General features: G+C 39.6%; 1 protein-coding gene and 1 pseudogene across 2 annotated transcripts in view; one reads left to right on the forward strand and one right to left on the reverse strand.

Annotated features, from left to right (window-relative positions):
* The window catches only part of Sh3yl1 (SH3 and SYLF domain containing 1), a 47,222-nt gene extending 27,935 nt beyond the window's left edge, over positions 1-19,287 (forward strand). Inside the window, exons 5-11 of one of the 2 annotated variants that reach the window (XM_070014673.1) lie at positions 9,341-9,453; positions 10,782-10,910; positions 13,143-13,305; positions 13,885-13,963; positions 15,314-15,335; positions 16,264-16,317; positions 18,947-19,029. In XM_070014673.1, coding sequence (XP_069870774.1) covers positions 9,341-9,453; positions 10,782-10,910; positions 13,143-13,305; positions 13,885-13,963; positions 15,314-15,335; positions 16,264-16,291 — 534 coding nt within the window. In that variant the 3' untranslated portion in view covers positions 16,292-16,317; positions 18,947-19,029. Of the gene's footprint in view, positions 1-9,340; positions 9,454-10,781; positions 10,911-13,142; positions 13,306-13,884; positions 13,964-15,313; positions 15,371-16,263; positions 16,318-18,946 lie in introns of both variants that reach the window. The other variant, XM_070014672.1, reaches the window with a different exon arrangement.
* LOC138822127 (UPF0415 protein C7orf25-like) lies at positions 176-1,958 on the reverse strand (annotated as a pseudogene).
* Positions 19,288-21,292: the final 2,005 nt, after the last annotated feature.

Below are 21,292 nucleotides of genomic sequence, written 5' to 3' on the forward strand. Positions count from 1 at the left end.
CTCTTGTGCTTTTTCTACTTTGAGATTATTTACTTCAAATATAGATGACACAAAAAATATTCTACTAGTTCTAAGTATCATTTTTTACTATAAATCTCATTTATTCCCCTCAATGAAGAAGGGAAGGCTAGCCTTTTATATAAATGTTATTTCTTTGACAATTTTTAGTGTTCAGTCATTTGTGTAACCTTTCAGTAAAGGGTGCTGCAGTCTCTTTACTCTCAGTGAGTGCTCTGGGCCAATGGATAACCACATTAAACTTGACACCCTGGCTGTTTGCAGCTCAGACAAAACCACTACTTGCAGTCATGGTGATAACTTTCAGGGTGTCTCCCATCCCCAAAGTTGTTACTAGTCTCAAGGCAGGCTCAGAAGGCTGGTCTGGCACCACACTGATTTGCTTAATTAGCATAGTGGCCCTCTCCCCCTCCCCCTCCCCATCCTCCTAAGGTATCTAGAACCAACTGAAAATCGTTGACAGCAGATTCAGGCAAGCAACTCCTTGTTCTTCGTAAAGGCCTCCAGCTGAGGTAGAACCTGCTCTTTCCTCTACTGCTCTGCTTGTTCTGTGAGCACTTTTCCTTTGAAGATAAACTGTCAGCTTCCAAAACTGAGGGCAGATAGGCAAGTGATTAGAGTAGTAATGTCCAGATTCACTCTTCGACACACATCAACTTTAATCTCAGTGAGAAACGCAACACTTGCAAGCACATTTTCTCAGTCAGCTCTGGTCACCTGTAAAAATTCTGGGCCTTCATCCTCAGACTCACTTTCACTCAGCTGGAGCTCCTGAGGGTGATCTAATAGGGAGTTCACAGCTACAATGTCACCCCTCACAGATATGCCCATTTCTTCCAGCTTCGCTACCATGGGCTGGAGACTCTTTGGTAGAATGCAAAGGTGATGTGAGGGTTGCTATACTGCACTGGTTGCTGGTGATTGGCCTGGAGGAAGTCTTCAGCCTGCTCAATGATGCTTTTGTCACCATACTGGCCTTGGCCCAGCCAGATGTGATGCAGCCCTTCTGCCTGAAGAATCCCAAATCTGAAAATAAGGCCACCGACTCAGTTAAACAGGGCAAGGAGTCTTTTTATTAGCCACACAGCAACTACACCCCACCCACTATTTGAGTAGTGGGATACAGTGAGATCTTCTTTTCCATGAGGGTCTTTTAAAGGAAAAAACACACAAGTCTTGACTTGGTTAGCATGTCTCATACTATCAGTACTATCCATACTTGATTACAAAAGTCAAAATATATCCTTGGATTACAAAAGTCAAAACATATCCTTGGGTAGGGGTAGTCTATTTTACAGAAATGATTTTTATTATAAGCTCTTGACTAATACAGCAACTCAGTACAGCAGCTCAGTATAGCCTCAAGGTTGTCAGTCGCCTTCAGCAAAGTTTGTGGTAAACTGTAAAGCTGCTATCTTGGTAAATTTGAGTGAGGGAGAGATGTTCTTTTGCTCTTTAGCAAGGATGGAAAAGGCCTGGAGTTTCTCTCTACAGAGAGGTTCTGCCTTTAATATTTGGCCCCATTTTTAATAATCAATAATTTTGTTCTGTTTCTGATTCCACATCTTATGCTGCCTTTTTGCCAATGGCCTTCACCCAAGTGTGACCACCATTTGCAATGACATCTACCACAAGGGTCTGCTTTTCTCCCAAGGTATCCATGTAGCCGGACACATGCAGGGCACTAACAACTTCCAGGTTCTCTGCTGACTCCACAATGGCCCTTAGGTGGGTCAGATTGGTACTTTGCAAATGGGATTTTTTAGTGGCCATTTCCCACCTTCGACTTTCTATAAGAATTTCAATTCTGCCTTCAATTTGCTGCACAGTTTTGCACCACCTTCGATCCCACCTTTCCTTAATCTGGAAAGGGAGCCTGCTCTCTTGATCAGGTCCTTAGCTCTGGCGATCTGTTCACAGAGCATGGAGTACGCAGACATGCTAGCAGCATTATTCCTTTCCCACAGTGCGTAGGACTGCCTACCTAGAGTTATCTCTACCTGAAGTATGTCTTTAGTGTCTAATATTTCTTATAAAAATGGATCCACTAGTAACAACTGCCCTCAGACTTTTTTCTTTTAATCTGGAGATATCTTTATTTTGCCTTCATTTTCCAAAGAAGAGTTGCTGTAAGATTCTAGGTTGACAGGCTTTCCCTTAGGCACTCTTACTTGGCTCGCCACTCACGTGCTGCTGGTCTCCACTGTTCTGGTGTGCTAATGGAGCTGTGGTTCTTCTCAGCATTTTCCTCTCTTGCTGCCCTTGGACTTTTTGTATTACCACATTTTACATTTCTGTATCTGGTGGCTCTCCTCACACTTACACTTTTATGTGTATTCCTTGAGTATAGACTAACATTTTTCACCAGACATTGTGAAACCAAGATTTTAGAGCTCAGACCAAACTTCAGGGGTCCCATGTTAGATCTGGCCATTTGCTACCATATGCCAAATAAAGACCCCTGGTGAAGGACAGAGAAAGGTTTCTTATTGTTTGGAAGCTATGGGAAGACAGCACTTAAGTCATGATTGGGAGTGGAGACATTGGCCTCAGGTTAAATAGGAAAAGTTAGGGTAAGAGAGTAAGAAAGGTATGTATAAACAGTCTCAGGTCACAGCATATTGTTGCCTACTTGACCATTATCTCAGTTTTTACCTCTGGAGGCCTGGCTAGTGGTCTGTAGTTTTTGCTGCTTTCTTCAGGATGATAAGAAGGCATTGACTGAAAGCCAGTTTGTCTTTTGTCAAAAATGAATCCGTGAAAGCCCGCTATGATGGCAAAGTAACTAGCAGGGACTATCCCAGGTCAGAGAGCACAGATGTATTAATTCACAGGCCAGCAAAAGCATCTTTAAAACTGCCTCTCACAGGTGCTGCTTTGAAAACGCTGTTTCTCTCTTCCCACCTCTCTTGCCATGTCACACAAGCTGCCTACTTCCTGGAGACTCAGCGCTTCTGCTATTTTCCACAGACTTTTCTTAGCTTTTATGATTCATGTCTCTATTAGTCTCTCGTCAGATTCACTGATTACTGATTATTTCCTGTTTGTATCCACTTTTGAGCCCAGATAGTGAATTTGGTTAATGTACTTTTTAACTCCAGAATTTCATTTGCTCTTTTGTATGATTTTTATCTCCTAATCACAATATTAAGTATTTCTATTTGAGACATCCTTTGCATGAAAGTTTCACTTCTCATCCTTTTTCTCCAATTCTTTGAGCACATTTTGGATGATGGAAATCTGGATGACTTAGAATGTCAGCTGTTCTAGTTTCTTGGTGTTTTTTCCTATGTATTGGTCACACTAACTTTTTTTGCTTACCTCATCAGGTTTATTTGTTCTTGAAGATGATGATGAAAACTGCATGTTTTGTTTTAGATAGTACAGTCTTCTGTCATTCACTGACACTTCTGTCCATCACAAATCATGTATACAGTGATTCCCTAAGAATTGTATTGCCTGGTCACATTGTAGCTGTCCTTATGTGTGTACAAGTGCACTCTGGTATTCACACAGAGTCAGTTAAAGGGTGTTTATTAGAACTTAGGACAATGAAGCAGAGGTGCTATAAAACACTTTTTTTTTGTCAGTCATGGGGCTTGAACTCAGGGTCTAAGTGCTGTCCCTGAGCCTCTTTGTGCTCAAGGATAGCACTCTACCATGTGAGCCACGGTGCCACTTCCTATAAAGCATTTTGATGAGCACTTTGGCAGTGTTATGCGATGAATTCTGTAGCCACATCCTAATAGTGTACAGCCAAGAATGCAGATGATCTCTCCATTTAGCTGTCAGGTTGTTGGTATCAGGGGTGGTATTAGCCTTTTCATTCCTCTTTGTTTTTAATACTGACTTTGGGTAAAAATTGACCCCAGTTTTGTCTAATAAGCACTTCCTGTTTTTGGAGGGATCTGGGTATTCTTTTTCCTGTCACATTTCTAGATACCGTTGGGTGACCTTATTGCTCCATTGGAGCTGCCAGCTCCCCTTGCCGTGTGTCAGCCACATCACTCTTGTAGACCCTAGACTTTCACCACTCGCAGCTCCAGTAAAATTGCGGGAGCTGTGGCATTCTGCCTTTCTCTCTGGCCAATACCCTGTGCCCTCACTCCAGGGCTGGAAGCTGGGACTGTGGCTCCTTTTACTTGGGGTGAGAGCAAGATATGACAGGGTCCATAACCTTTTGTTTTCTTTCTCTGGGTGGAGCTTTTGTCATGTAGGGAATTGGGGCAAGCAAATTTGGGTGTCTTTGCACCTGGGCAATGGTTTTACTACCCCAAGGTTCCAGGTGGGGATTTGTGCAGACCTCCCAGTGGAGCACCTGCAGTACAACACAGGGGAGAAGTGGTTGCAGCTCCCACTTAGGGAACACCATGACCCTGATCCGGGTACTAGGGAGTGTGCCTCTTCACCACCCCTCCCCAGAATGGCTCCCCTGGTAGAAATGAGGTGCCAATGTGAAATAGTCAGCAGCTCCTACTGTATCTGCCAAGATGACAGAAGCACTGGTCATATTTAACTATATCTTACTTGCTGTGTCTCTAATTTCTAGACATGTTAAATGTTTTTAAAAATTATTTTTTGCTATTTATGCTTGATGAGCTATGGAGGAAGTCTGCAGAGTTTTGTATATACCATTTTGGAAGTCTTTTATCCACTCAGTGTGTTCTTAGCCAGTTTTACACTGCTCCAAGTCCCTTTTTCTTCAGATGGCATTTTGACTTAAGACACATAACAGACTGGATGGAAAGTCAACTTGAATTGTTAAGTTTTAGCTGTTGTTTTAGTCATTATACTGTGGGAAATGTACATAATTTTCCTGAATCAATGTTGCAAAATTTAAGAACATTAAAATGTTTAAACAAGAGTGGGAATGTGGCTTAGTGGTAGAGCGCTTGTCTAGCATGCATGAAGCCCCAGGTTCGATTCCTCAGTACCACAAACACAGAAAAAGCCATAAGGGGTGCTGTGGCTCAAGTGGTAGAGTGCTAGCCTTGAGCAAAAGAAGCTCAGGGACAGTGCCCAGGGAGGCCCTGAGTTCAAGCCCCAGAACTGGCAAAAAAAAAAAATTTAAACAAATTGATACTTAAATACTCCTCAGTCCCTTCAATATTTGTCTCTTTGGGTTACAATGTGGTGTTAATCACTTGTCAGCTTGGGTTGGCCATTTTTCCTGTGGACATCTCTCTGTATACTCTCCATATTTCCACCCCAGTGAAACCTTGGATTACTGTGGGTTCCTGAATATAGAAGGTGGTTTGAGGGGCATTTACGCCGACTACTCCCCAGATTCATTACATGTGACTTGGAGAATTCTGGTGTTCTTTGTGCTGGTTCTAATGTCAGTCTTTACTGCTACCAAGCACACGCCAGGTGAAGTGCAGTGTTCCATGACTGCCCTGCAGGGCTGCAGGGCTGCAGGGCTGCCTTGTTGCCTCTGCAGAGCACACGCCAGGTGAAGTGCAGTGTTCCATGACTGCCCTGCAGGGCTGCAGGGCTGCAGGGCTGTCTTGTTGCCTCTGCAGAGCACTCAGTGGAAAGGGAAGTGTCAGACCCTAAGCAGTCCTGCCCCGACCCTCCTAGACCATGAGTGCAGCCACAGCCACACTGCATAGTCCATACTCACATCCTCTGCACGGGGTCCTCCGTTTCTATGAGAGAAAATCAGATTGTGTTCTTTGAACATACTGTGTACTAATTAAATGTCTAGACTAGCGAATGGCCACCTGCATCTGGAAGAGGGATCAATTTGGGAGAAAAAAGTTATTGTGGTAGGAGAGAGACTAGTAAAGATGTGTAATTCTGACAAGTAGAGCTTTGTAAATCACTGTCTAGGGAAGTAAGGCCAAGACTTGGCTTAAATACCCAATATTTAGTTAGAACAAAGCCAAGAGTACTAAAACCATGATACGTGACCCATCTTTGTTTTCATACCAACATCCAGAGCTCACTTTAGTTCATCAACTGTGGTCAATCTTCCTTTCACTGGAGTTTGAGGGGGGGAAAAAAAGACTCCGTTTTTTCCAGGAAGAATTTGGGTAAACAGTGTTACCTTACTGAAGAGGACAGAATCTAGACTTATGTTGAGAGAAATTATTGTTAGCAGTCAGAGTACTGTTTCCAAGTTCCAAAGGCCTGTGTGCAAGGGATGGAAGATATTGTGAGACGATGTCCAAACCTGATTTTTCTTTGTGAGCTGGGCGAAGTCACTCATGTGCATATGTGAAGGCTTTCACCCAGAGACTAAGGTTTTCAGGGGAGTTGGGAAGTTTCCAAGCAGTTCTAAGGTGGGTTTAGAGGGTGACAAGGGAGAAAGTCTTGACTCTGTAGAAGATTGATAAGGAGACACTTCAAGGACCAAACAAGGGAGCCTCAGGCCTTCTTACCATGTGCCCAGATATGGGCTTTTCAGCTTTCAGCCACCATATGTCACACTGACGGAGTGAGGCTTGTTTGTTTGATTGTTTACTATGGGAGGACCATTTGGGGACACAAGGAAGTGGCACAGATCCTGAGATGGCTTGAGGGAAGTAGGTCAGAGAGCAGAAGGCTCCTGAGAACATTGTCCCCAGCTTCTTTGCTGGTGGTTGCCATTTTAAATTCTTACATTTAAGGGTTTATCTCATTTGAAAAACTTGTACCTTAATAGTTAATTATATTTTGATGCATTTTTTCAATCATAGGCCACTGTTGCAGTGTTTCCCTGTGTTCAGCTGTCTTGTAGAGAATTTGTTGTGTTCCTCATTCTCAACTATAGAAATAATAAACCCAGAGCTACCAGTGCTCACACACTTTTGGAGCTGCTGAAGATTGTGGCTAGTATCTCCTAAGAGGTATCAACAAAGGGGAATTCAGGACCTCATACTTTCTAGGCAGGCATTCTACCACTTAAGCCGTTCTGCAAGATGTTTTCTGCGAGGATGTGGGAGAAAAAGAACACTACTACACTGCTGGTGGGAATGTAAACTGTTACAACCACTGTGGAAAGTAGTTTGGAGATTTGGCAAAAAAAAAAACTAAATATATAATTACCCTATGATCCAGCACTACAACTCTAATAAGACGTTTATCCAAAAGGTTACAGACAGGATATAATAAAAACACTTGCATACACATGATCATTGTTGCACTATTTACAACAGCCAACTTAGGGAAACAGCCAAAATGACCTACAATGGACAAATGGATCAAGAAAATTATATCTATATATATCTATATATATCTATATATAGATATATATAGTAGATTTTTAGACATCCATCAGGAAGAATGATATTATGTGATTAGCAGGGAAATGAATAGACTGGGAAAATTATGTTAAGTAAAGTAAGTCAAGCTCAGGTAGACAAAGGATGCATGTTTTCTCTCATATGTAGAAGTTAAACCTAAGTATAAATATACATACAGGGTCATATGCATATATATACAAACATATTAACTAAAATATGGTATGTGCAGAAAAAGATTCCAGTGGTGTAACTCCCTTGAACAGCTAACTTTCACTTTAACAAAATGAGTCCCAGGAAACTGGAACATATGTTGTCGAGGAAGGGGAAGGTGTCAGACTAACGGAGGGAGGAAGGGTGGGAAAATCCAGTTACAATATTCAGTGTATATATGTGACAATGAACCAGGTTAACTAGGCAATGGTGAGAATGGTGAAAAGAGTAATGCTGATCAAGATGCATGGTACTCACAGTCTACATGTTGAACTGAAACTCTTGTTACAACTACTTAAAGATAACTTTAAAAAGACCTTTTTGCAAGTTAGAGTCTTTACATCCAATCTGGCCTGAATTACAGTCCCTATTTGTACAGCAGTGCTTAGAACTGCACAGACTAATTGGTTGAATGTTTTTTATTGTGTTTTTTGTTTTTTTTTTAAATTTTTGAGTTATGAATCCTTGATCACCTCCCAAATAGGTTTTCAGGTTTCAGCAACCACACTTGATGGACAGAAGAGTTTCTTACTTCAGAGGAACTTAAAAAACAACTAAAGAGGCTGGCAAGGTCTGGTCAAAATTTTCTATTTTCTGAGTGTTACTGCCATAAAACACAAAGTGATATGTTATCTCGAGTTGCCTATGAAATACAGGTTGATCACTGACAGAAGTGATTGATTTTGCATAGATCTCTGTCGTTCTATACCAAAATCCTTAGAAAGGGTCTAAATGTATGATGCAAATAGCAAAAGCAAATGTTATACAAGAATTTGATTGTGAGATACAGAGAAGCCACATTTTTGGAGGATGAATCAGGAATTTTTATTGGAAAGCTGGCAATTTTGAATGGACACATATCTCCAAAACTGCTTGCAGCCTCCAATACACTTAATACTGTTAGAAAACTGAGCCATAGGGTAGTAGTGTAAAGAAAGAGCAGAAAAACATCTCAACAAACCAGATCACCTCTAATGGAGAGTTGAAGAGGGTTGCTATACTGACCTGAGAAGAGTCAGTAAACACAAGACAGCACAATGGCAGCTGAGGTGGTCAGGGCCTAGATAGGGTTATAGTTAGGGGGCAGGGTCACAGGAACCTCTCAAGTACGTGCTATAGGTCTGGCAGGTCCAGTTCCCGCTCCTGCCTCTAGGAGTTCAGGCACTCCCTATCACCTGGAAATGGGGGAGGGACTTCACCTCCAAGAGTTTTTGGAAATTCCCTATCCACCACATTGCCAAAATGTGAAACAGTACCCTGTTTCACAAGGAGAAGCCTTCTGCATGGGTCGGGTATTTGGCACTTATTAAGAATCTACTGGGGCTCCCATGTTCTCTCCCTTCCTCCCCCTCCCTTCTCCCTCTCCCTTTCTTTCTCCCTCTTTCTTTCTCTCTCCCTGTGAAAGCACTCATACTTTGCTAGAATATGCCCCTGCCCTTTTGTTTGTCTGCTTGCCTGCTTGTTTACTTACTCAGTAAAGCACTGTCAAGTTTCCTTGCCATCAAAAAGAAAAAGAAAAGAAAGAAACCACTTGGGCAGCGAGGTGGTTCAGGCCACCTGTTTTGCTCTATTCTGGTTATCAGTAGTGACTGTTTGCAGCCTTACTGGGCCTCATCTGCACAGCTGCACTGTTAGTGTTGGGTAGGAATAAAGCCCAGCAGGAGACATCACAGTGAAGCTCACCACAGGGGTAGCTCACAAGCATTGTTCATAATTATCACCACAATGTTGGCTTCTTCCTGCATCAGCTCAAAATAATGGCTCTTCATGTTTGTTCTCTATATTGAAATGACATTGTTTATGATGTATTTGAGTTTAAGTTAACATGTACTTTACATGGTACTTAGTTGTCACCGTTTTTAAAGAAGTGACTTTCTATATTTTAGGTATCAGATTTGGTAATAATTTTGAATTATGACAGAGCAGTAGAAGCCTTTGCGAAGGGTGGAAACCTGACACTGGGAGGAAATTTTACTGTGGCAGTTGGGCCTTTGGGAAGGTGAGCCATATAAAATATTTTGGAAGTGAGAATGAATCAGCCAAATTATGATTTATGTGTCTACAAGAGGATAAGCCATCACACACACAAAAAAATCACATGCATACACAGAAAAACAAACATACTAGCTGGTGAGATGCACTAGAAAAATCTCAAGCAGAACTCACCAGAAGAAACAAGTTTCAGAAATACAAGCCATGGCTTCTATTGAAATTGAACACAGAAAATTTACCTTGAGTTTGACAAATCCAAAACAAGTCAAATTTTACTAATTAAAAAATGACAGCTTTGTTCAAGAGAGAAAAAAATTTTTCTTAAGGTAAATCATGAAAATTTGAAATGGCTAAACCTTACTTAAACAATGTTTATAGTACTTTAGTTGTATTTTCCTTTTCTGCTGGTGGAATATTGTTCTTAGGTTATTAAGCGAGTTATAAATTAAACAGTAAAACCATGGAACAGATGTGTAGGTTGCAATTGAGATATGTTTGCTTGTGTGGAAATTCCAGCTTTCCATCTCCCTCTAGTGTGACCCTCACATGCTGTCATTCCATTCTGCAATGATTCCACATGGGGTGTTCTTACTGACCCGGTCTTCTGTCTAGGCCACATTAAAATGCTAGCATAGCCATCAGAAATTCCCCCCTCAGTAGATGAATGGATCAAGAAAATGTGGTATATATACACAGTGGAATTCTATGCCTCCATCAGAAAGATTGACATTGCCCCATTTGTTAGGAAATGGAAAGACTTGGAAAAAACTATTAAGTGAAGTAAGCCAGTTCCAAAGAAACATAGGTCCCATGGTTTCCCTTATTTGCAATAACTAGTATATGTCTGAGACAAGCAGAAAAGGTCAGATAAGTTGATGTTAGGTGAAATGAACCCCAAGATAAGTATTCAAAGGTTTTTTTCTTTCTTGTCATTGTTTCTAACATATTTATAAGATGATTTCTTTGTTGCTTTGTATGTCCCTCCCCCATGGTATAACCCCTGCTTTCACTGTATTTGATGTTGGTATAATTTGTGAAGAGGAAGGGAAAAAACAAATCGTTTAAATAGGGATACAGGTGGACCTATTACAACAATTACTTTGTGGGGGGGAGGCAGGGATGGGAAGGGGAAACAATGGAGGAGGCAACAATTCTTGATAAGAAATGTACTCATTCCCTTGCCCATGTAATTGTAACCCCTCTGTACGGTATTTTCACAATTAAAAAAAAAAATTCCCCCCGTGAGACATATGGAAGCCAAGGCACAATGAGAGATTTCTTGTGACTAAGTTCAGACTATTGAAGCATTCATCTGACTCCTGCTGTCCCTTCCAGGAACCTGGAAGGAAATGTGGCCCTGAGAAGCTCTGCAGCTGTCTTCACATACTGCAAATCAAGGGGACTCTTTGCTGGCATTTCCCTAGAAGGGAGCTGTTTGATTGAAAGGAAAGAAACTAATCGGAAGTAAGGGCAAGTCAAAGTAATTTTAATTGATTTAAAGCATGTATGATGAGAAGATCATACCTTCAAAGTTGATACAGTTTTTATGAGTCTATGGAATACACATGTTTTTAAATGCAACAAAATATGCCCCTATGTACACACTTTATATTTTATAATTTAAGGTAAAAGTATTGTATTCTTATAGAAAGTTCAGGAAAAAGACAAAACATTCTACCTCTTTAAGACTGATTTTACATTTTACTTTTCCTACTTCTCAACATCTTCCTAAGCATGATTTCCCTTGGCTTTGTCAAATATGATTATAATCGTGATACATGCTCAATTGTCTATGTTTTGTTCATTTAGAATAAGATTCATAAGCATAAGTTCTTCACTTATTAATGTAATTTTCTGTTAACTGAAGATATCATAAACCTATATATATTCTGTCAACATTTATAGAGGACCTACTAAGAAAGCTTATGTCTCATTATGACAGACTTCTTTCTGTTTTCACACTCATCCTTTGTCTTGGCTCTATGTCAACTAGAGAGCAATATTTATTTAAAAAAATTTTTTTGAATAAAAGGTTTGGAAGCTCATAGAAGCTGAAGGGAAAAGTTTGACTTGATGTTTGGATATTTTTCTCCACATTTGCTCTTAGAAATCGTCACTGTGGCTGGGCGCTGGTGGCTCACGCCTGTCATCCTAGCTACTTAGGAGGCTGAGCTCTGAGGATCAGGGTTCAAAGCCAACCCAGGCAGGAAAGTCTGTGAGACTCTTATCTCCCAATTAATCACCAGAAAACCAGAAGTGGCACTATGGCTCAAGTGATAGAGCACTAGCCTGAGCTAAAGAGCTGAGGGAGAGTGCCCAGGCCCAGAGTTCAAGCCCCACAACCGAATATATATATGAAAAGAAATTGTCACTGTGTAATGCATGAGGCATAGGGAGGGTGAGCAGCTGAGAAGGACAGTAGGATTCGAGGACCTGGAGACTCAGGTTCAAGGGAGCCGGTAAGGTGGGGGGATAGGACCCGGAGGGACAGCCTCTCGTACACCCAGGGTGCAGGAGAGCCTCTACCAGACTCAATGCATTTGTAATGTTACAACTAGAAACCACCAAACTTGGAAACAAGAAGAAGTGATCATCTGATAGACTCAACAGCCATGTTTTCACTTGTGGTTTCCTCAGTTTGAGAAGTATAACATGCATAATCTTAGAAATTTCCTATTCTAAGCCTTTCCATTTCCTAACAAATGGAAAGGCTTGGAAAAAATTAAATGAAGTGAGCCAGGCCCAAAGAATCATAGGTCCCATGGTGTCCCTTATTTGCAATATCTAGTATATGTCTGAGTCAAGCAGAAAAGGTCAGATAAGGTGATGTTAGGGAAATGAACTCTAAGATATATATTCAAATGTCTTTTTTCTTGCATGCGATTGTTTCTAACACATTTATAAGATTATTTCTTTGTTGCTTTGTATGTCCCTCCCCCACAGTATAACCCCTGCTTTCACTGTATTTGTGGAGAGGAAGGGGAAAAACAGAAAAACAAGTCGTTTAAATAGAGATACAGGTGGATCCATTGCAACAATGAGATGTACAAGTCGTTAGGTTGAAAATGAACTTTACCACTTTGGGGGGGGGGATTGGATGGGGGGGTGAGGAGAGGATGGGAAGGGATGGGAAGGGCAAACAAAGGAGGAGGCTACAATGCTTGATAAGAAATGTACTCATTATCTTGCCCTTGTAATTGTAACCCCTCTGTACAGTATTTTCACAATAAAAAAATAAAGTAAATTAAATAAATAAATAAATAAAAAGAAATTTCCTATTCTAGCCTTTGGCTATTTCTGCTATAGTTCAACTTAATCATGGATTAACTGAAACAACTCCTTAGAAAATTTCATTCAATTTTGATTTAAAAATGGACATTTTAAAGAAATTTCATATATGTGAAAACTAATTTTATAGCAAGTTTAAAAACCTGTGAAAATGTAGCTGCTTGTATGTATATTTGTGTAATCCCTATGAATGTGGGGGGAATAGGTGTGTTTGTGTGTGTTGTATAGAGCTTAGAGGCAAGTTGAAGAATTGAACATGAGGTTTAAAATGTGGTAGTTTGACATGAGAGTGATCATACATATTTACACATCATGTGTTTCACTCTAGAAAATATCTTTGTATTATTATTCTTTAGTTTAAAGAAACATTCTTTTTTAAAAATATTCTTAAATCTATGTTCTTACTAGATTTTACTGTCAGGACATTCGAGCTTATGACATTTTATTTGGAGATATTCCACGGCCTGCTCAAGCAGAAGATCTTTATGAAATTCTTGATTCCTTTACTGAAAAGTATGAGAGTGAAGGACAACGAATCAACTCCAGGAAAGCAGCCAGGGAGCAGAGGAAGGTGTGGTGGTATCTACTTTCACTGTTTCTTTCTGTGGTCCCAGCAATTTCATTCCCTGATATCAGGTTTCTCTGTCAAACTGGGCTTCTTTTGTGACTTATTTACATAATGTCCTGGTTAAAAATGTCCTGGGACTTTGTCATTGTCTCTGGAGAGTTTAAGGACAGTTTCCCTATGAATGAAACCTGGTGATGTTAATGATTAAAACTAATACCAACTGCTGCCACAGTCAGCCCTACCAGGCTTTTGTGTGTCACACCTTGCTCCAAAACACTGTTCAGGTTCTTCTTGGTCCTTGAAATGCTAAATGAAACCAAAACTAAAAGGTGGACGTTGACCTGACCACATTTGGGCTTCCTCTTCTAGTTCTATCATGCAGAGCCCAAAAGCCTACACGCGAGCTTTCAGGGTACTTCCTTAGCAGTGTGTGGGATGGAATCTACTTCACAAACTTGTGAGAAACAGAAAGTGTTCTGTGCTCAGTGACTTAAGACCAAGTTTAGAATTGTATTTTTTTATTACTAAACAGAAGGGTTACAGTTACATAGAATTGTATATATCCATCCTTGTTTTCCCCAGGCTAAAGAATTACCTCCAAAACCATCATCAAGACCACAGCAGTCATCTGGAGTAGGCCAGCTGACCTCTGGCTCACAAAGTAAATATTTTTTATGCAATTTAAATAAAAATTAAATAATTTGTAAGTACTGTTGTTAAGCAATCAACCAATATTGTTAAACTTTCAGAAAGCATAATGAATGGGTATTTAAGAGAAAAGTAAATATTCTGTCTCTTCTAAATCATGAGTCATGTTTTCAGTCCTATAATTTATGAAAACTTCTGTTCTCATTCATAAGATGCTTTCTTTAAGTCTACCTTGAGATTTATTTGTAATTTTTTAATTTATTTTATTTCTTCTGAAGAATATTATCCTAGTTATTTAAAAAGGGAACAGTGTCTTCATGCATACTCATAGATGTACATTTCCGAGTATTTATTTTACTATACATTCTGGGAACTCAGGATCATGAGATGATTTTCTTTTCTTCTTTTCTTTTCCTTCCTTATTTTCTTTCTTTCTTTTTGTGCTGCTTAAGATTGAACTCAGGGATTCTTTGTGTTTGTGTTTTATAACAAAACCTGAGCCAATCCCTCAATTCTCCTAATTTTGAGGCAGCCTCACTAACCTTTGACCAGGCTGGCTTTGAGTTGGCCATCCTTTTGTGCCTCCCAAGTAGTTGTAATTGAAAGTGTACACTGCTTTACAGTTCAAGATATCTTTTAAGTATTTGAAATTTATGAAGCACGGTTTTCTTCTTTACCTGTCTTTTTATATCATTCATTTTTATGAATCACTCTTAAAATTCTCTATTTCATGAATAAAAGTTGCCAGTTAATAGAATTTTGTCAAAGTAGGAAATCTTTCATGTAAAGGTTATTATCCAAGAGGCATTAATCTGTGACTTTGAGAAACACAAAAATGACTTTAATTTAGATCTTGCCTTAAAAACCTCAGTATAGAAACTGTAACTATTGCCAGGTGCTGGTGGCTCACACCAGGACCAACTAAATAAATAAATAAGTAAATAAACCCATTTGTACTGCCAAAAACAGACGAAAAAGAAAAAAATAGTTTTCAGTCCCCAAGTCCATGACTTCTAAACATTCTTGCTTGTTTAATCCTAAAATAATTTTAGACAATGTGTATTCATGCAGCTATATAGTTTTTAACTGACACCTAAAGATCAGTTAGGCTTGATAGTTTTAAAAAACATATTTGCCGCATATTTTTATAGGAAATATTTCAATTAAGGAATAATGTGTGTATGTGTGTGAGTGTGCATGTGTGTAAGTACCAGGCATGGACTTAGGGCCTCATGCTCTTGTTTAGCTCCCTTGATCATAGCTGGCACACTACCACTTGAGACATGCCTTTAGGAAGGGTTAGGCCTGCTTGTGTATTTTATAAATTTTAATAAGCTTTCCAAATCTTCTCCCTTTCTTCCAGGTAACAGAAGTGAATATAAGCTGTATCCTGAGCTTTCTGGATATCACGAGAGAGTTGGTAAATGAAAAATAGTTCATTGAAAGTGATTCATAGCCATCTTACAATCACAGTTTTTCTTGTTTTTACATTTTTATTAGCATTTGTTAGCTAATATTTTTATTTTGAATCTTCCAAATATCTATGTAATTTACTTTGATAAGACACACGCCTCTGCCCTTCCTTATCCCCCTCCTTTTCTTCCCCAACCACTCTCAACAAGTTTCATTGGGGCTGGGAAGGTGGCTCAGTGGTAGAGCGCTTGCCTTGCATGCCTGAGACCCTGGGTTCGATGCCTCAGCACCACATAAGCAAAAAAGAAAAAAGCCGGAATGGTACTGTGGCTCAAGTGGTAGAGCGCTAGCCTTGAGCTGAAGAGCTGAGGGACAGCACCCAGGCCCAGAGTTCAGGTCCCACGACCGGACCCAAAAAAAACCCAAAAAAACAAGTTTCATTGTTTCATTACACATATATGCATTCATTATACATAAAGTATATGTACAATGTATATGCATTATACATAAAATATTTTGACCATCTTACCTTCTTTAACCCTTTCCATTTGTGCTCCTTCCTCCCATCCTCATTCCAGACAGGTCCTATGTTACATTCCTGATCTCATTCACTTTTTGTTGTTGGTGGTGGTGGTGGTGGTGGTAGTGGTGGTCTTGGGGCTTGAACTCAGAGCCCTGGTCCTGTCCCTGAGCATTTTTGCTCAAGGCTAACACTCTACCACTTGATCCACAACTTCACTTCTAGCTTTTTGCTGGTTAATTAGAAATTAGTATATCCTATTTTCCTTCCCAGGCTGGTTCAAACTGCATTCCTCAGATCTAAGCCTCCAGAGTAGCTAGGATGACAGTTATGAGCCAGCAGCACCCAGCTCAAATTTATTTCCTTAATCCACTCATCAGTTTTAGACCATTTGGACTGTTTCCATAATAAGGAGATTGTAAGCAGTGCTGCATGTGAGTATGGGTGTACAAGTGCCTCTTTTGCATCCTGACTTAAATTCCTTCTGATAGTTACCCAGGAATGATATTCATGTATTGTATGGTTTGAGTAACTTCCATACTGATTACCATACTGGTTTTATTGCTCTACATTCTCACCAACAGTGGGAATAAAAATTCCCTTTCTTCCACATCATTGCCAGCAGTTCCAGTTGCTGTGTTGTTGATAATGGTCATTCTGACTAAAGTGAGATGAGGTATCATTGTTGTTTGGATATATATTTCCTTTCTGGCCAGGGATGTTGAGCACTTCTTCATGTGTTTGTTGGACTTCTTTTGAGAATTATCTGTTCAGTTCTGTTTGCTTTCTCAGCCTGTTGACTGTTGGAATATAGAAAGGGTACTGATTTTTTTATGTTGGTTCTGAATCCTGCTATTTTGTAAAATATGTTTATCAAATCTAGGAGTTTTGCTTGGAATATTTAGGTTCTTTTATGTGTAGGATCATAGTCTTCAAGTAGGGATACTTTGAATTTTTCCTTTCCCATTTTGATCCCTTTTATTTCTCTTGTTTTATTGCTATTGGTAAGAATCCCAGTAATATAATAACAAGGTATATAGAGAGTGGGCACCTTGGTCTTATTCCTAACTTGGGGAGATATTATTTCCAGTTTTCTCCATTTAGTATGTTGTTCAGTTTAGGTTTGTCATAAATAGTCTTCAATGTGTCATGGTACATTTCTCATATTCTTAGATTCCTTATATTGTTTATCATAAAAGGCTAAGGCTTTTTGTATCAGTTGATTCTTGTCTGTGATTCTGTTTCTGTGTTGTTTTACATTTATTAATTCACATATATTGAATCAACTTTACATACCTGGAATTAAGACAATTTGATTTGGCGCATAGCATGCATTAAACATAAGCATGATTGTTTGGGTAAGTTGTTGCTCTTTTTGTTGTCTCCATATCTGTGTATAAATGAGAAATACTGACTTTATAGAATTCATTTGGTAGTGTTCTTTCCCTTCATCTCTCATTGAAAAGCTTGAGAACTGTTGGTGTTCGTTTCTTTTTAGACATAGAAGTTAGTGGTGAATCTGTCTGGTCCTGGCTTTTCTTTGCTGTAAGACTATTATACTGCTTCAGTCTCATTCCCTTTTTATAGATAGCTTCTTGGTTTAATTTTGGTAGGTCAAGTGCATTTAGAAATATATCTACTTCTTCAAGATTGTCCAGTTTATTTGAATATAATTTCCAAAATATTTCTTCATGACTTCTGAATGTTCTTTTTTATTTGCTGTGATAATCCCCATTTTCATCTTTTGTTTACAAAGTCTGTCCCCTCCTTGTCTAATCAGATTGACTAAAGGTTAATCTATCTTATTTTTCCCAATACTCAACTTTTTTGTTTCATGGATTCTTTAATTAGATTTTTAAGGCTCTATTTCATTGCTTTTGGCCCTGATTTTTATTCTTTCCATCTGCTAATTTTGAGCTTGACTAATTCTTGCTTTTCTAGAAGCTCAAGGCATATTATTAGACTATGTATTTGAGATAACACTTTTCATTTTGATGTAGGAGCTTATAGCTTAATCTTTCCTCTGAGCATTACCTTTGATATATCCCAAAGGTTCTGCTAGGTTTTATTTTCTTTTCCGTGGAGTCTAAGAACTTTAGGATTTCTCCCCTTTTTTATTTAATGATCCACTCATTATTCAATAATGTGTTATTCTGTCTTTATGTGTTTGAATATTTTCTGTAGTTTCTTTTGTTGTTGAGTTCTAATTGTGTACCATATGGTCTGGTAGAGTGCAGATAATTATTTCAGTTTTCTTATAATTGGTAAGATTTGCTTTATGTCCTAAAAATGATCTGTTTTGGAGAAAGTTAGGTATGCATTATGCAACAGTTGGATGAAATACCCTGTAGATATCTGTCAAGTCCCTTTAGACTATAGTATCATTAAAATGAGGTGTTACTGGTTCTACCAGCAGATACCATGTTGGATGAAGGATTGCCCATGCAGTGATATTTTACACTTGTTTTAATAGTTTAATAATTTAATTCTACCATGGGCCAAGGAATGACTTTAACCAACAGAAATGATTAAAACTGAAAGTGTCTTTCCCTTCCTCTGCTTTTAAGGGGCTTCAGGGGTCTGCTCATGGCAATTTCAGGAACAGATCCAAAAGGTGCATTCCAAGGGTAGTTCACAAGGTATCAGGAAGCAGAGATAAGTACATATAGGTACTCATCCTGTGTATACTTTCTGCAGGATTACTGCAGAACATCAATCACTAAGAACCATCCCCTCATACACAGACAAACACACACACACACACACACACACACACACACACACACACACACACACGAAATTCACAGATATACCACAAACACTTGCCAAGTACATAAAGTATGGAATAATGTGCAGTTCTGACTTACGTGGATATGCGAACTACTGCTAAACATTTGCTATTTTCAAAAGTTTGATGACATGCAAGCATTACAGAAACTGTGTGTCATGGTTCTGCCATACACTGAGGGAAAATTCTCAACGCTAACCAGCTGCTTTGTCTTATACATGCTTCCATTTCTCCTCTAGAAAGCATGAATAACTTGGATTCTTTTCTTGTTTTAGACAGCTCTAATCGACCAGTAGAAGTGACGGCACTGTACTCCTTTGATGGACAACAGCCTGGGGACTTGAGTTTTCAAGCTGGAGACAGAATAACAGTTATTTCAAAATCTGACTCACATTTTGATTGGTGGGAAGGAACACTTCGAGGTCACACTGGCATTTTTCCAGCCAACTATGTATCCATGGATTAAATTTTATATAATTTTCTTCTTTGATAGTTAAAAAAAATATTTCTACACTGACAGGATTTACCATTCAGCTAAGCATTGTTTAATGTAAGTTTAAAACACTCCTATACAGTTGTAAAAGTTTTTTCTCTTTATATAAATAGTTAACTTCCATGTCTTTGAATATTTTGTACTAATTTTATACCACATAATATCTCAGAGCTAACACTCAGGTTTTCTGTGGTCACGGTCCTTTGTGTATATCAGATATCACTAGGCCTGCAATTCAGCCATGTACTTTGTTTAGTGCAGAGGAAGGTATGGATTGCAGAGAGTGATCAATTTCCTGGGACCCTGGTAATGTTTTTACCATTTTGTTTTAACAAGTTTTGGAGGATGAAATTAGATAATGGACATGGAGACTTGTAGCCCCCAGCTGGACAGAGTAGGGTCACGCTAGAGGTACCTGCTTTTCCCACTGGACTCCTGGAGTTCGTGTTCATCAATGTTTGCAGCACAGTGTTGGACCCAGGGAGGGGCTGTTCTCACAGCATAGAGAGGATTAAATGGTCAATTGTTTTCTTTTGTGCCTGAATTGGCACTTGAACTTGGAGCCTCCCACTCAGCTTTCGCTTTGAGCTGTGCCTCCTCCAGCTTTCTGCTAGTTAATTGGAAATAAGAATCTTGCTGATGTTTCTGTCCAGGCTGGCTATCTCAGCCTTCCGACTAGCTAGAATTTTAAGTATGAATCACCAGCACCCAGCATAAAAGCCTATTTAATTTTACACATTTGCATGGAACTTCTAACTGGTGGTTTTGACTGCAGTTCTCTTGCAGCTGATTGATGGCACCAAAGGGAACTGCTCCCTTGCAAATACTGAAGTGTGTGATAGAACTCATTTAATGGGGAAGACCTCAACAGTGTCTAGAAGTGGAGACCACTACCTCCTGTTTAACTTCATTCTCCTTTTTTTTTTTTTTTTTTTTTTTTTTGTCAGTCATGGAGCCTGAACTTGGCCTGAGCGCTGTCCCTCAGCTCTTCAGCTCAAGGCTAGCACTCTACCACTTGAACCACAACACCACTTCTGGCTTTTTCTGCTTATGGGGTACTGAGGAATTGAACCCAGGGCCTCATGCATGCAAGGCAAGCACTGTCCCAGTAAGCCACCTTTCTAGCCCTCTCCATTCTACTTTGAGGAGTCATAGAAACTTGGTCTTCTCTGCCTCAAGGCAGGCCAAAGAAAGTAGATTTCCCTTTCCCCAAAACAAGCCATAGAGCCTAAACACATTGATATTTCCCTACTCCTCTATCTTACAGTCTTAGATCTGGTCATAAACAGTTTGACCTGCTTTTTGTGATAAATTGTAACACCTGCTCCAGGGGGTCCTGGCCATATCTGGGAGGAAAGATGGCTATACCGTGAGATCAAAATATTCTGTACAGACACAATTCTGTACAACCTTTCTTCAACCTTACCATGACACTCAAAATGATGGTCCAATAGCCGTACCTTACATTTCTCTTGTTAACTTGTCTTTTGGAATAGCAATGTCAGCGGTGACCCTGTACATTGAGCAGGAAGAAGGACATGTTCTCTTTACTCCTTCTACAGTTGGCAAGATTCAGCCTTCTTCATCAATGACACAGTAAATATCTTCCCTGTACAAGAGTGTGCACACAGTGATTAAAACTGTAAGCCCAGGGGCTGGGAATGTGGCAAAGTGGTAAAGTGCTGGATTAGCATGCATGAAGCCCTGAGTTCAATTCCTCAGTACCACATAAACAGATAATGCCAGGAATGGTGCTGTTGCTCAAGTGGTAGAGTGCTAACCTTGAACAAAAGAAGCTCAAAGACAATGCCTAGGCACTGGGCAAGCTCAAAAACAAAAAATTATAAGCCCAGGACCAGCTTTTGTGATTGACCTTGAACAGTTTACCCAGCTCTGGCTTAACCAGTTTTCTTAAGTGACCAGTAGACCTAATAGGTAGATAAGATACAATGCAAGGAAAGTTCACTTTTTCATGTTGCTAGGGTTTGAACTCAGGGCCTCAAGCTTACTAGGCTGGTGTTGTACCACTTGAGTCACATCTTTGGCCCAGCTTTTGTCTGGTTATTTTGGAGATAGAGTCTAGTGAATTTTTCTGTCTGGGCTTGCCTCAAACCACAGCCTCCTAAGA

The sequence above is a fragment of the Dipodomys merriami genome, unplaced genomic scaffold (assembly GCF_024711535.1).
Source record: "Dipodomys merriami isolate MVZ:Mamm:240054 unplaced genomic scaffold, mDipMer1.0.p SCAF_99, whole genome shotgun sequence".
Taxonomy (NCBI): Eukaryota; Metazoa; Chordata; class Mammalia; order Rodentia; family Heteromyidae; genus Dipodomys; species Dipodomys merriami.